Below are 13,333 nucleotides of genomic sequence, written 5' to 3' on the forward strand. Positions count from 1 at the left end.
CTGTTCATGTGATGGCTCTTATTTCTCTATGATGTATCCCTAGGAGTGGGATTGCTGGATCATATCATATTTCTATTTTTAGGGAGGCACCCTATCGTTTTCCAAAATGGTTGTTCCATTTTGCATTCCAACTAGCAGTTCATAAGGGCTTCAGTCTTCCCACAGCCTCTCCAATATTTGTTATTTTATGTTTTTTTGATTCTTGTTCGTATTGCTGGGGTGAGATGGTATCTTATTGTGGTTATTCTTAGCTTTTTGAGTTTTTTTTCCCCCTTCCTGTGAAAAGGCAATGAATTTTGTCAGGTACCTTCTGTGCATTGATTGAGATAGTCATGTGTTTACTTTTTTTTGCTTGTTTCATCAATGTGGTATATTACATTGATTTTTAAATGTTGAACCACGCTGGCTTTCATGGGATCAATCCCATTTGATCATGGTGTGTAATCTCTTTAATATGCTGTTTAGGTAATGTTTCCTAGTAATTTGTTGAGGGCTTTTTCATCTTTTTTTTTTTTTCATAAGGTATATTGATCTGTAGTTTTATTTTCTTATTAAGTCTTTGGCTTTGGTATCAGAGTAATATTAGCCTCATAGAACGAGTGAGGAACTGTTCCCTCTTTTTCTGTTTTTTTTTTTTTTTTTTTTAAGATTAAGAAGGCTTAGGGTTGCTTCGATAAATGTTTGACAGAATTCCCCAATGAAGTCATCTGGTCTAGGACTTTCTGGGGGAGTAGGGAGGACGTTTTTGATTACTGATTCAGTCTCTTTACTTGTTTTGGGTGTGTCGAGATTTTGTATTTCTTTTTGTGTCAATGTGGGAAGATTATGTATTTCCCAAAATTTGTTCCTTTCATCCAGGTTGTCTAATTTGCTGATATACAAGTTTCATAGAATTCTCTTATAGTTGTTTTATTTCTGTAGGGTCAGTTGTAATGTCCTCATTTTTGTTTCTGATTTTATACATTTGCATCTTCTTTATTTTTGTCTTTGTCACACTAGTTAACGGTTCGTTGATTTAAGGGAAAAAAAGTTGTGGTTTCATGTGCGTTGGGAAAGAAAGTATACTCGGCTGCTTTTGGGTAGAGTGTTCTATATATATCTATGGACTCAGATTGTTTGTAGCATTTAGATCTTTCATGTCTTTATTGAGTTTCTTTGTGGATGTTCTGTTCTTCACTGAAAGGGGTGTGTTGAAGTCTCCTACTATTATTGTGGAACTGTCTGTGTCTCTTTTCAATGTGCTTAGAGTTTTATGTATTTTGGAGCTCTGTCATTGGGTGAGTAAATATCTATTATGGTTATGTCCTCCTGGTGTATTGACCCTTTAATCATTGTGTAGCATCCTTCCTGATGCTTTGTGATAGATTTTGCTTTAAAGTCTATTTTGTTAGAGATTAATATTGCCACTCCTGCTCTTTTTGATTGTTTCTTGCTTGATATAATTTTCTCCATCCTTTGAGTTTGTTTGTGTCTTTGAATCTAAGATGTGTCTCTTGTAGGCAGCATATGAACGAGTCGTGGTTTGTTATCCATTCAGCCACTCTCTGTCTCATTATTGGTAGATGTAGGCCATTTACATTCAGCATAATTATTGATAGGTATGAGTTTAGTGCTTTCATTTTAATTTTTTTTTGCGTTGTTGACAGTCTCTTTGTTCTACTTAAGTTTCTGTTGTGAGCTGTTTTTCTTTATGTATTTTCTTTTCACCTTTTTCACTGTTGTTGATTTTGTATTTGCTGAGTCTTATTTTTATTTTTTTTTATTTTGATGTGTAAGATTATTAGTTTTCTTTGTGGTTACCTTAATATTTACCTCTCTTTTCCTAAGTTGAAACCAGCCTTTTCTTTCTTTATCACTTTGTCTTCCTCTCAATATCAGAGTTCTATGACTACATTATTAGGTCCTCTTTTTTGTTTTAATGTTGCCATCTTTTACATATGGACGTCTGTTACCCTATTTTCAGTGTTTTAGGTTTGATTTATTTTTGCGACTACCGTATTTTTTTGATACCTGGTTGTTCTGTCCTGTGTTCCAGCCTTGGGTTGTAATCTTATGTTACTGATTTTCTAACTGGAGGACTCCCCGTAGTATTTCTTGTAGTTTTGGTTTGGTTTTTTGCAAATTCCCCAAACTTCTGTTTGTCTGGAAATGCTGTAATTTTGCCGTTATATTTGAGAGAAAGTTTTGCTGGATATGTAACTCTTGGTTGGCAGTTTCTTTTCCTTCAAGGCTTTAAGTATGTCATCCCATTGCCTTCTTGCCTATGTGGTTTCTGCTGAGTAGTCAGAGCTTAGTATTATTAACTCTCCTTAGAGGACTTTTCGTTTATCTCTAGCCCCTCTTAAAATTCTCTCCTTATTGTTGGTTTTGGTAAATTTAATTATAACGTGTCTTGGTGACTTCATTTTGGTATCTTCTCTGGGTTGAGGTCTTGGGTAGATACCGTCTTGCTTTTCACAATATCAGGAAAGTTTTCTGCCAATAAATAATCTTCAATGAGTCTTTCTGTACTTTCTGCCCCCCCGTACTGTAATCACTGTTGATAGAGTCACACATAATTCCTATAGTTTTTTTCATTTTTAAAATTCTTTTATCTGATTTTTCCTGAAATAAGTTTGTGTCAAATGGTTTATCTTTAGACTCAGTAATTCTGTCTTCCGTTTCCTCAGTTCTGCTCCTCTGGTTTTCTAATTGTGAAATTTTATTGTTAATCATTTGGATTTCTGTTTGCTGTCTGTGGATTTTTGCAGTTAAATTTGTCATTATGCTCCTTCATAACCTTGTTAAGTTCCTTTGTTGCTCTCTCTTTGTGTTCTTTGGCTTGATCTGTGTTTTGCCTGATGTCTTTCCTAGGAAAGCTCTGTGTATTAATCTTTTGAATTCTACCTCTGGCAATTTCAAAAATTTCTCTTCTTCCGGGAGGTTTCTTCTTTATTTTTGTCATTTTCTGAAGCCATCATGGTCTGCCTCTTTATGTGATTTGATATTGACCGTTGTCTCCAAGCCATCAGTAGGTTATTACATTTATTTATTTTTTGTTTGCTTACTGTGTCCTTGAAGATCAAAGACCACAGCCTTCAGTATGGATTATACCTCAACATAAAGAAAACAAAAATCCTCACAACTGGACCAATGAGCAACATCATGATAAACGGAGAAAAGATTGAAGTTGTCAAGGATTTCATTTTACTTGGATCCACAATCAACAGCCGCGGAAGCAGCAGTCAAGAAATCAAAAGACGCGTTGCATTGGGCAAATATGCTGCAAAGGACCTCTTCAGAGTGTTGAAGAGCAAAGATGTCACCCTGAAGACTAAGGTGTGCCTGACCCAAGCCATGGTATTTTCAGTCACATCATGTGCATGTGAAAGCTGGACAATGAATAAGGAAGACCGAAGAAGAGTTGACGCCTTGAATTGCATTGGTGAAGAATATTGAATATACCATGGACTGCCAAAAGAATGAACAAATCTGTCTTGAAAGAAGTGTGACCAGAATGCTCCTTAGAGGCAAGAATGGTGAGGCAGCGTCTTACACACTCGGACATGTTGTCAGGAGGGATCAGTCCCTGGAGAAGGACATCATGCTTGGCAGAGTACAGGGTCAGTGGAAAAGGGGAAGACCCTCAATGAGGTGGATTGACACAGTGGCTGCAACAGTGAGCTCAAGCATAACAACGATTGTGAGGATGGCGCGGGACTGGGCAGTGTTTCATTCTGTTGTGCGTAGAGTCGCTATGAGCTGGAACTGACTTGATGGCACCTAACAACAACAACAACAACAGCAATGTGTCCTAGCTTCTTGTTTTGATATGCTCAAATAGGCTGGTCATGTGTTCTACTTTGATTATTGGCGGCTTTGAAGGTTTCATGTCCTGTTACCAGGTAGCTAGAGCTCTTACTAGGTGTGTGAGCCCAGTAGCCCATTCACTTTTCTTGTATGAATTCAGCTCAGGTGTCTAGGTTGTCGGTCACTAAGTGTGTGGTACAGGCTCTCAGCTACAGTCCTAGATGGGCAGGGCTACACGGGGGTGATAGGAGTAGGCCCACATATCTGGCATCAGTAGGGGATTATGTGATGAACCAAGGTAGGGGGCTGATGGCTGTCCCTGAGTGCCTGGGTGGAAGGTGTGTCCCTTTTCCCTAGAGCGTGTAGGTGGGTGGGTTTTGCAGCCGGACTTTGGGCACCCTATACCGTTGGCTGTACAGACTGAGAGTTGCCACTTACTCTCGGATCCTGTCATGGGTGAAGCTACCAGTCCTCAGGCCCCTGATGTGGATAGGTGAGGACCCTGCTTAATGGGCACAGCAGTTTTAAAGGTCAGGAATCTGCCACTCACCTTTAACTATTGCAGTTGAAAATATGCTTTAGGTGTATACCCTGTTTTACTGTGCTAATAAGGGCCCAAGCTGTTGAAATTGGCCCATACAGGTTTAGGTAGGGGTGAAAGGCATTCAAAGTCTGTGGACCTCTTATGCCTGTGCCTAGGCAAAGGCTTGTGCCTGCCCTGAGTTCCTGGCTTAGGGGAGTTGGCAGGTTTTTTCTTCCTGTTTGTTAATTTGTTCCTGGAGGTGTGCAGTGGGTCAAGCTTCCGGCCCAGGGGGCTTGACAGTAGCAGAAGCTGTACCAGGACTGAAGCAAAGCGGGGAGGGTGTGGGTAGATGGGAGAGAGGTACTTCCTGGGGGGGGGAGGGTTTTTTTTTGATCCTGCGCGGTCCGTTAGACGCTTGTACTTAACTTCCGCAGATTCAGCGCCGCTTTCCCCTGGGTCCTCAGGCCTGCGCAGACTCTCCACCGCTGGGTCTCTCCTGGTGTAGAAAATGCATCCCGAGTGCTACTGTTTGCCCCAGCCTGTGCACGCCAGCTGATCGAGCCTGCAGGGCACCGGCCAGGTCAGGTTTGGCAAATCGTCACTGCTTCTGAACTGTCTTTCCCTCCCCATGCTGCTCAGTCCATCTCCTCAAGTTTGTTTTTGATGTTCGGAGTTCTTAGATTGTCATATATGATCTATCTATTCACTTGTGTTTTCGGGTTCTTGTTGTAAGAGGGACCAAAGAAAGCATCTGACTACTCTGCCATCTTGGCCCTGCCTCCTCTTCTTTTTTAATGTAAGCATTTACAGCTATAAAATTTACCTCTGGGAAGTGTTGGTATGTTGCGTTTGGATTTTCACTCAGTTTAAGTGGTTTATGATTTTTATGTTGATTTCTCTCTTGGCCTATATGTTGTTTAATAGTGTGTCATTTAATTTGCATATGTTTGTATTTTTTAGTTTTCTTTCTCTAATTAATTTCCACCTTCATTCCATTGTGGTTGGAGAAAATACATTTTATGATATCATTCTCTTTGAATGTATTGAAACTTGTGTTGTAACATGTGGTCTGTCTTGGAGAATAGTCCATGTGCCTTGGAGAAGGATGTATACAGTACTTCCCCCTTATCCCTGAGGGATACTTTTCAAGACGCCCCATGGATGCCTGAAATCACAGGTAGTACCGAGCCCCATATACATTATGTTTTATCTTAATGCGTGCATATCTATGATAAAGATTAATTTATAAATTAGCCACAGTAAGAGATTAACAATAATAATAATAAAATAGAACAATTATAACAATGTACTGTAAAAAAAGTTATGTGAATGTGGTCCCCAGGTGGTATGGGGTGGGATGGTATGAGATTTCATCATGCTACTCATTTTAATATTTTCGGACCACGGTTATTCAAGGGTAACTGAAACCATGGGAAGCGAAACCACGGATAAGGGGAGACAACTGCATGGAGCTGTTGGTGAAGTGTTCTGTATATGTCTGGTAGGTCTAGTTGGTTTGTAGCGTCTTTCAGGTCATCTGTTCCCTTATTGATCTTCCTTCTGAATAATGTGTCTGTTATTGAAAAGGGTGTTTTACAGTCTTTAACTGTTGTTGTAGAGCTGTGTATTTCTCCTTTCAATTCTGTTAACGTTTCCTTTATGTGTTTTGGGGATCTGATGTTAAGTGCATCCAAAAAAACCCAAACCAAACCCGTTGCCCTCGAGTCGATTCTGATTCATAGGGACCCTATAGGACAGAGTGAAACTGCCCTATAGAGTTCCCAAGGAGTGCCTGGTGGATTCAAACTGCCGACCTTCTGGTTAGCAGCCATAACACTTAACCACTATACCACCAGGGTTTCCGTTAGATGCGTATATATTTATGATTGTTACAGCTGCTTGATAAAATTACCCTTTTGGCATTATATAGTGTCTTTTCTTTGTTTATCGTAACAGACCTTGACTTAAAGTCTGTTTTCTCTGCTATTAGAGTTCTCACTCCAGCTCTCTTTTGCTTAGTTCGATGGAATTTTTTTTGTCATCATTCTTATACTTCTAACCTGTACGTGTCCTTGGTTCTAAGATGTGTCTCCTATAGACAGCGTGTATTTGGATCTTTTTTTTTTTTAAATCTATTCTGGCACTGTTTTCCTTTTGATTTGACAATTTAGTCCATTTATGTTCTCTCTATTTTTTTTTTTTTTTATACAGTTGTCCCTTGGTATCTGCGGCATTATAGGGCCCATGTGGATGCCAAAATCCATAGATGCTCAAGTCTCTTATATAAAACGGTGTTTTTGTTTATAAAGTTAGAGCTAGAGGTGGGGACTGTTAGGTGACCACTGTGCATGTGTGCCAGTTCTGGCAGGTTCTCATTTCCACCTGGGTGGGAAGGGTGAGGACAGTAGAGGGCTTGGTTTTTCCTGGCTACCCCCTTAAAGTGCAAGGAAGTGTTGGGACCCTGTGGGCACCCCAGCAGGCATGCTGCTCACCTAGGGACACCTGGGCCTGAAGGGGAGAGGCTGAGCTGCAGAGCAGAGTTTGCATTTCCAGGTGGTACCTGGGCTGCCCCTCCTTTAGGGCCCTCCCTTTGGGACTCAGACGAATGCCGTGGGCACTTGGGTCACCTGTCTTGGCACAAGAAGTCGGACAAGTCCTAATTTCAAGAGAAGATGATCTTTTAACAGTTTTGAGTAATCTAAAACTTTTGCACCTGAAGACATCGATAAAGATGAAGAATTTGTAGAAGAATTCAGTAGATTGCAAACTTTGCTAATTTTCCGAGTAACTTTCTGTAATTAATTCTTCCCTGCAATATTTTCGATTTGTGGTTGGTTGAATCCATGGATGTGCAACCCTTGGATATGGAGGGCAGACTGTTTACTGATAAGTAAGGGATTTTTTCTGTATTTTTTTTTTTTTTTAATGTGTCTCAAACCTTCTATATTCCTTATATCCTCTAATACTGCCAATTATTGTTTTTTTTGTTGATTTTTCTCTCATGAACCATTTTGGTTTTCTTTCCTTTTGTGTGTAGTTTTAAGGTATTTTCTTCATAGTTAACCATGTTTATTACACTTAATGTTTTATCATTTATAACAGCTTGGATTCAGTTTATAACAATTTAACTTTAGTAACAGACTGAGTTATCTATTGCTGCAATAATAGAAATACCACAAGTGGATGGCTTTAACAAAGAGAAATTTATTCTCTCACAGTCTTTGGGGCTAGAAGTCCGAATTCAGGGTGCCAGCTCCAGGGGAAGACTTTCTTTCTCTGGCAGCTTTCATGGGAAGGTCCTTGTCATCAGTCTTCCCCTGTTCTAGGAGCTTCTCAACACAGGGACCCTGGGTCCAAAGAACGCATGCTCCTGGTTCTACTTTCTTGGTAGCATGAAGTCCCTGTGTCTCTGTTCACTGAGAGATTGACTTAAGACACAACCTAATGTTGTAGATTGAGTTTGACTCATTAACATGACTGCCTCTAATCCCACCTCATTAACATCGTAGAGGTAGGATTTGTAACACATAGGAAAATCACAACAGATGACAAAATGGTGGACAATCACACAATACTGGGAATCATGGACTATGCAAGTTGACACATGTATTTTTGGGGGACACAATTCATTCTATAACACATACAAAAACTGTACTTGTACTGTTCCTCATCCCACTTGTTTATGTTGTTGTTTTCATCAGTTATATCTTTACAAATCTTGTGCCCTCTATCATACATTTATACTTTTTTAGAATTGTATAACAGGCAATAAATGCAGAAAATACTGAAGTTGTCAAGGATTTCATTTTACTTGAATCCAAAATCAACGTCTGTGGAAGCAGCAGTCAAGATATCAGAAGACATATTGCTTTGGGCAAATTTGCTGCAAAAAACCTCTTTAAAGTGTTAAAAAAGCAAAGGTGTCACTTTGAGGACTAAGGTGTGCCTGACCCAAGCTATTGTATTTTCAGTCGCCTCATACATATGCAAAAACTGGGCAATGACTGAAGAAGAATTGACATCTTTGAATTATGGTTTTGGCAAAGAATGTTGAATATACCATGGACTGCCAGAAGAATGAAAAAATCTGTCTTGAAAGAAGTACAGCCAGAATGCTCCATAGAAGTGAGGATGGCAAGACTTCTTCTCACATACTTTGAACATGCTATCAAGAGGGACAGGGCTCTGGAGCAGGACATAATGCTTGGTAAAGTAGAAGGTCATTGAAAAGGAGGAAGACCCTCAACGAAATGGACTGACGTCACGGTTGCAACAGTGGACTCAAGCATAGTGATGATTGTGAGGATGGCGTGGGATTGGGCAGTTTTTTGTTCTGTTGTACACGGGGTCGTTATGAATTGGAATAGACTCAATGGCAACTAACAACACAACAGTGTTACTCTTAATTTTTATGAATTTGTCATAGTAAAGCATGAAGAATATAACCATTAGGGTTATCAAACAAAATTACCTTAAAACTTACTCCAACAGTTGCCTCTAATTATTTTTAATGAAGATCCTCCCTTTTTTTAATCTCTCCTTACTGCTTTGAGTCATAGTCTAGTGTTCTTTATTTGCTATTTGGAGAACCCCTTCAGCATTTCTTGTAAGGCAGATCTAGTGACTACCAACTCTCTGAGTTTTTGTTTATCTGGGAATGTCTTAATTTTTCGTTTATTCTTGAAGGATAGTTTTGGCAGATGTATTATTTTGAGTTGTCAATTCTTTCTTTTCAGTATGCCGTTCAATTGTCTTTTGGGCCTCCCAAGTTTCTGAGGAGAAGTTGGCATTTAATCTTATTGGGAATCTTTTGTTCTCAACACTTTGCTTTTCTCTTGCTGCTTTCGGGAATCTCTGTCTTTAGTTTTACAAGATTTGATTATAAAGATCCTTGGTGTGGATGTCTTTGGGTTTATTCCACTTGGAGTTTGTTGAGCTTTTTGGATTTGTAGATTTCATTTTGTTTATCAGATTTGGTAAGTTTTGTACCAGTATGTCTTCAAACATTCTTGTTGTTGTTCGTTGCCATTGAGCTGGTTCTGACTTACAGTGACTCTGTGTACAGCAGAATGAAACACTGCCCTGTCCAGTGCCATCCTCACAGTCGTTATGCTTGAGCCCATTTTTGCAGCCACTGTGTCAGTCCATCTCGTTCAGGGTCTTCTTCTTTTTCCCAGATCTTCTACTTTACCAAGCATGATGTCCTTTGCCAGGGACTGATCTCTCCTGATAACATGTCCAAAGTAAGTGAGACAAAGTCTCACCATCCTCACTTCTAAGCAGCATTCTGGCTGTACTTCTTCCAAGGCAGATTTGTTCGTTCTTTTGGCGGTTCGTGGTATATTCATCATTCTTCGCCAACACCATAATTCAAAGGCGTCAATTTTTCTTTCATCTTCCTTATTCATTGTCCAGGTCTTGTATGCATATGAGGCGATTGAAAACACTGTGGCTTGAGTCAGGGGCACTTTAGTCCTTAAAGTGACATCTTTGGTTTTTAATACTTTAGAGATCTTTCTCAGCAGATTTGCTCAACGCGATGCGTCGTTCGATTTCTTGACTGCTGCTTCCATGAGCGTTGACTGTGGATCCAAGTAATATGAAATCCTTGACAACTTCAGTCCTTTCTCTGTTTATCATGATATTGCTTATTGGTCCAGTTGTGAGAATTTTTGTTTTCTTTATGTTGACATGTAATACAGACTGAGGGCTATGGTCTTTGATCTTCATCAGTAACTGCTTCAAGTTCTGCTTGCTTTGAGCAAGCAAGGTTGTATCATCTGCATAATAAAAATAGAGGTTGTTAATGAGTCTTCCTCCAGTCGTAATGCCCTGTTCTTTTTCATGTAGTCTTGTTTTTCTGATTATTTGTTCAACATGCAGATTGAATAAGTATGGTGAAAGGATACGACCCTGATGCACATTTTTCTTGCATTTAAATCACTCAGTATCCCCTTGTTCTGTTTGAATGACTGCTTCCTGATCTTTATACAGGTTCCTTATGAGCACAATTAATTCTTATGAGCACAGATATTCTTACTTACCCTTTTTCTTCCTCTCTTTTTTCTGGGATTCCCATGATGCATATGTTTGTTTGCTTGATGTTTGTTTGTTTTCATAATTCCATTATTCTGTGTTCTGTGTCGCCTTCTCCCTTTTTGCTCTTTAACATTCATTATTTCAGTTGCCTTATCCTTTGGTTCACTGATTCTTTCGTCTCTCTGGTCAAATCTGTTGTTAAATCCTTCCAGTGGATTTCTCATTACAGTTATTGTGTCTTTCAGCCCTATAATTTTTTTCCAAATAGTGTCTGTCACTCTATTTAAAATCTTGTTTTGTTCATGCTTTGTTTTCTTGATTTCCTTTAGTTTTTTGTGTGTGTTTTCCTGTAGTTCTGTGAGCTCGTTTAATATTATTGTATTGTATTCTTCCAAGCTGTCAATTATTCAGGATCCCTGAAATGTTATTTCTCTTCCTTCATCTTCTTCATTTGGATGGGCCATCATTTCTCGTTTGTGTGTTTTATATTTGTTGTTGTTGAAGTTAGGACGTTGGAATTTTACAGGCTGTATAGCTTTTTCAATTCTGCCAAGTGGTCTGTTTTCAAAAGTGCTGCTTTCTTTAAGAAACTCTTAGGTGGCAGATTTTCCCTATTGCTTCCTTTCTGTGATAACTCTATTTCAATCCAGGTAAGATTTCTGACTGTCAGTGGCTCCCAGACAGAACAGAGGCCACATTATAATCAGCCTGTCCTCCAGGGGGCACAGCCTTCAGTCTTCGTTCATTACTTTCTTCCTTGCTCTTTGAGAGCTACATTTTAGTCCAGATCCGGTTTTCAGTTCTGTTTTCTTTTTCCCAAACTGTTCAGAATGCTGACACTGAATGAACTGTCCTCTGGTCACCACTCCCTCTCCTGCTCTGTGAGGGTCTATTTATTTCAGAACTGGAGATTGGGGCCCTCCTCCTCGCTCAGGAAGGTGTGGGTTGACTGAGGCTGCAGTAGTCATTTCTTCAGCACTTCAGTGGGAGGGGCGAGGAGTGGGTACACCAGGAGATCTGTCCTATTTATATTGGAGCCTGAGCTCAGGGCCCTTTCTTGTGAATAGCCAAGTTGTGCGTTGGCTGTGGGAGTGGGCTCAGCTGGAGCCATAAGTCTTCATGCTGCTGCAGCCGTCAGTGGCAGCCAAGTGTTCACTGCACCAGGAGGGGTAGGGGCAGTGGAGTAAGAGGTTCATTGTTGACTTTGTTCTGTCTGCAGCTCTTTGTAGCTATCTTCTGCCCACCTATTTAGAATCCCTTGGGGCTTAGTAGAATTTTTCTTGTTGTGTTTCTTGGTGTACAAGTTGGGAGGGTTGAGAACTTAGACCTGCTCATACCACCATTTTTCCAGATATCTCAGAACTCTGTTTTCCTGCGTCTTGTTTCTGTTTTCCTTTTTATGCCTGTTACCTTTATAAATTTAGTTTTTATTTATGTCGTGTAATACATAATTTTAAAAGTCAAATTGTTCTGTAACATTTTTAATGAGAATTGCTGATCTCTTTTTTCTGCCCTTTCCATCCTTGATTCATATACCCTATAAGCCACTACCTTCATTCTATTAGCCACTACTTCTGGTAGTATTGTCATAGTTCTAAAGACTGTGTATTTTTTATGTATATATGTTTTATCTTTTTTTTAAATCTCATATTATTCATGAACTTTCTTCTGTCTAGAGTGGCTCTAACTTTCCATTCCTAGACTTCAATACACATGTGCTTGCACGCGTGCGCACGCACACAACACTCCTCTTCTTCCCGGTCTTATAACTCTTCCTCACCTAGTATGCCATGATTATATTTCTTCTGTTTTGCAACTTTTTTTCTGCAGTTAATAATTACCCCATTTTCTCCTTTGCTTAATTTTCTATGAATATATTATTGAATAATTCTTACTAAAATGCTGTAAAATTGTCAGTACATTAAAATGTATCAGATAAACTTGAGTTGCATTTTGCACTTGTTAACATGCTTCTCAAGCCCTCCATCCTCCTCCAATTGGAGTGACTCTAGTCCGACTACATAGCTGTCATATGGAGATCTCCTTTCCTTAACAGCTTGTAAATTCCTTTTCTGTTCTAGGTGCCTTATTTCTTGGATTTTATGTCTTTTTTTGGTGAATAGGAGAAATTTTCTGAAAAAAATTTCTTGTATTTTCCTTTGATATTTCCTCCCTTCTTATTTCTAGTTCTCTTTCTAAACCTTTCATTAGTCAGACGTTGGACTCTCAAGGAGATCTTTCATTTATCTTAATTTTGTCATTTCCCCCTCATCATTTTGGTCTTTATGTTTTACGTTATGTGAGATTTCTTCAATTTTATCTCCTATCTATTCTGTTGAATTTATTTCTGCTGTCATAGTTTTGGAAACCCTGGTGGCGTAGTGGTTAAGTGCTATGGCTGCTAGCCAAAAGGTCAGCGGTTTGAATCCACCAAGCACTCCTTGGAAACTCTATGGGGTAGTTCTACCCTGTCCTGTAGGGTTGCTGTGAGTTGAATCGACTCTACGGCAATGAGTTTGGTTTTTTTTGGGTTTATCATAGTTTTAATTTGCAGCAGCTTTTGGAAGTAAAGACTCCTTTTTTTATAGCCTCCTGTTCTTATTTCAGAGCCCTGGTGGTGCAGTGGTTAAGAGCTCGGCTCCTAACCAAAAGGTCAGCTGTTATAATCTACCAGCCACTCCTTGGAAACCTTGTAGGGCAGTTCTGCTCTGTCCTATAGGGTCCCTGTGAGTCAGAATCAACTTGATGGCAATAGGTTTGGTTTGGTTTGGGTTCTTATTTCATGAATACAGTTATCTTATCTCTCAGGGTATTAATTACATGTTTTTTCCTTTGCTTTTTATTTTTTAAGCTAAAGTTTTCTCTTTCCCTTGAATTACTTTTTTTTTTTGTTTGTCTATAATGGTTCTTTCGTTTATGTAGACTGCCGATATTTAAAAGTAAATATTGCTGCCCGTATTTAAGAGTGAAATACTAAAAAGC

General features: G+C 39.3%; 1 protein-coding gene across 15 annotated transcripts in view; it reads left to right on the forward strand.

Annotated features, from left to right (window-relative positions):
• MLLT10 (MLLT10 histone lysine methyltransferase DOT1L cofactor) overlaps window positions 1–13,333 on the forward strand; it is a 308,932-nt gene that overhangs the window by 99,830 nt on the left and 195,769 nt on the right. The window contains exons 1-2 of one of the 15 annotated variants that reach the window (XM_064284908.1): window positions 4,907–5,489; window positions 5,729–5,813. The exons of 12 other annotated variants lie outside the window; for them this stretch is intronic. In XM_064284908.1, the coding sequence (XP_064140978.1) occupies window positions 5,807–5,813 (7 nt within the window). In that variant the 5' untranslated portion in view covers window positions 4,907–5,489; window positions 5,729–5,806. 2 more of the 15 variants (XM_023548880.2, XM_064284909.1) reach the window with 2 other exon arrangements.

Source organism: Loxodonta africana, chromosome 4 (assembly GCF_030014295.1).
Source record: "Loxodonta africana isolate mLoxAfr1 chromosome 4, mLoxAfr1.hap2, whole genome shotgun sequence".
NCBI classification, from domain to species: Eukaryota; Metazoa; Chordata; class Mammalia; order Proboscidea; family Elephantidae; genus Loxodonta; species Loxodonta africana.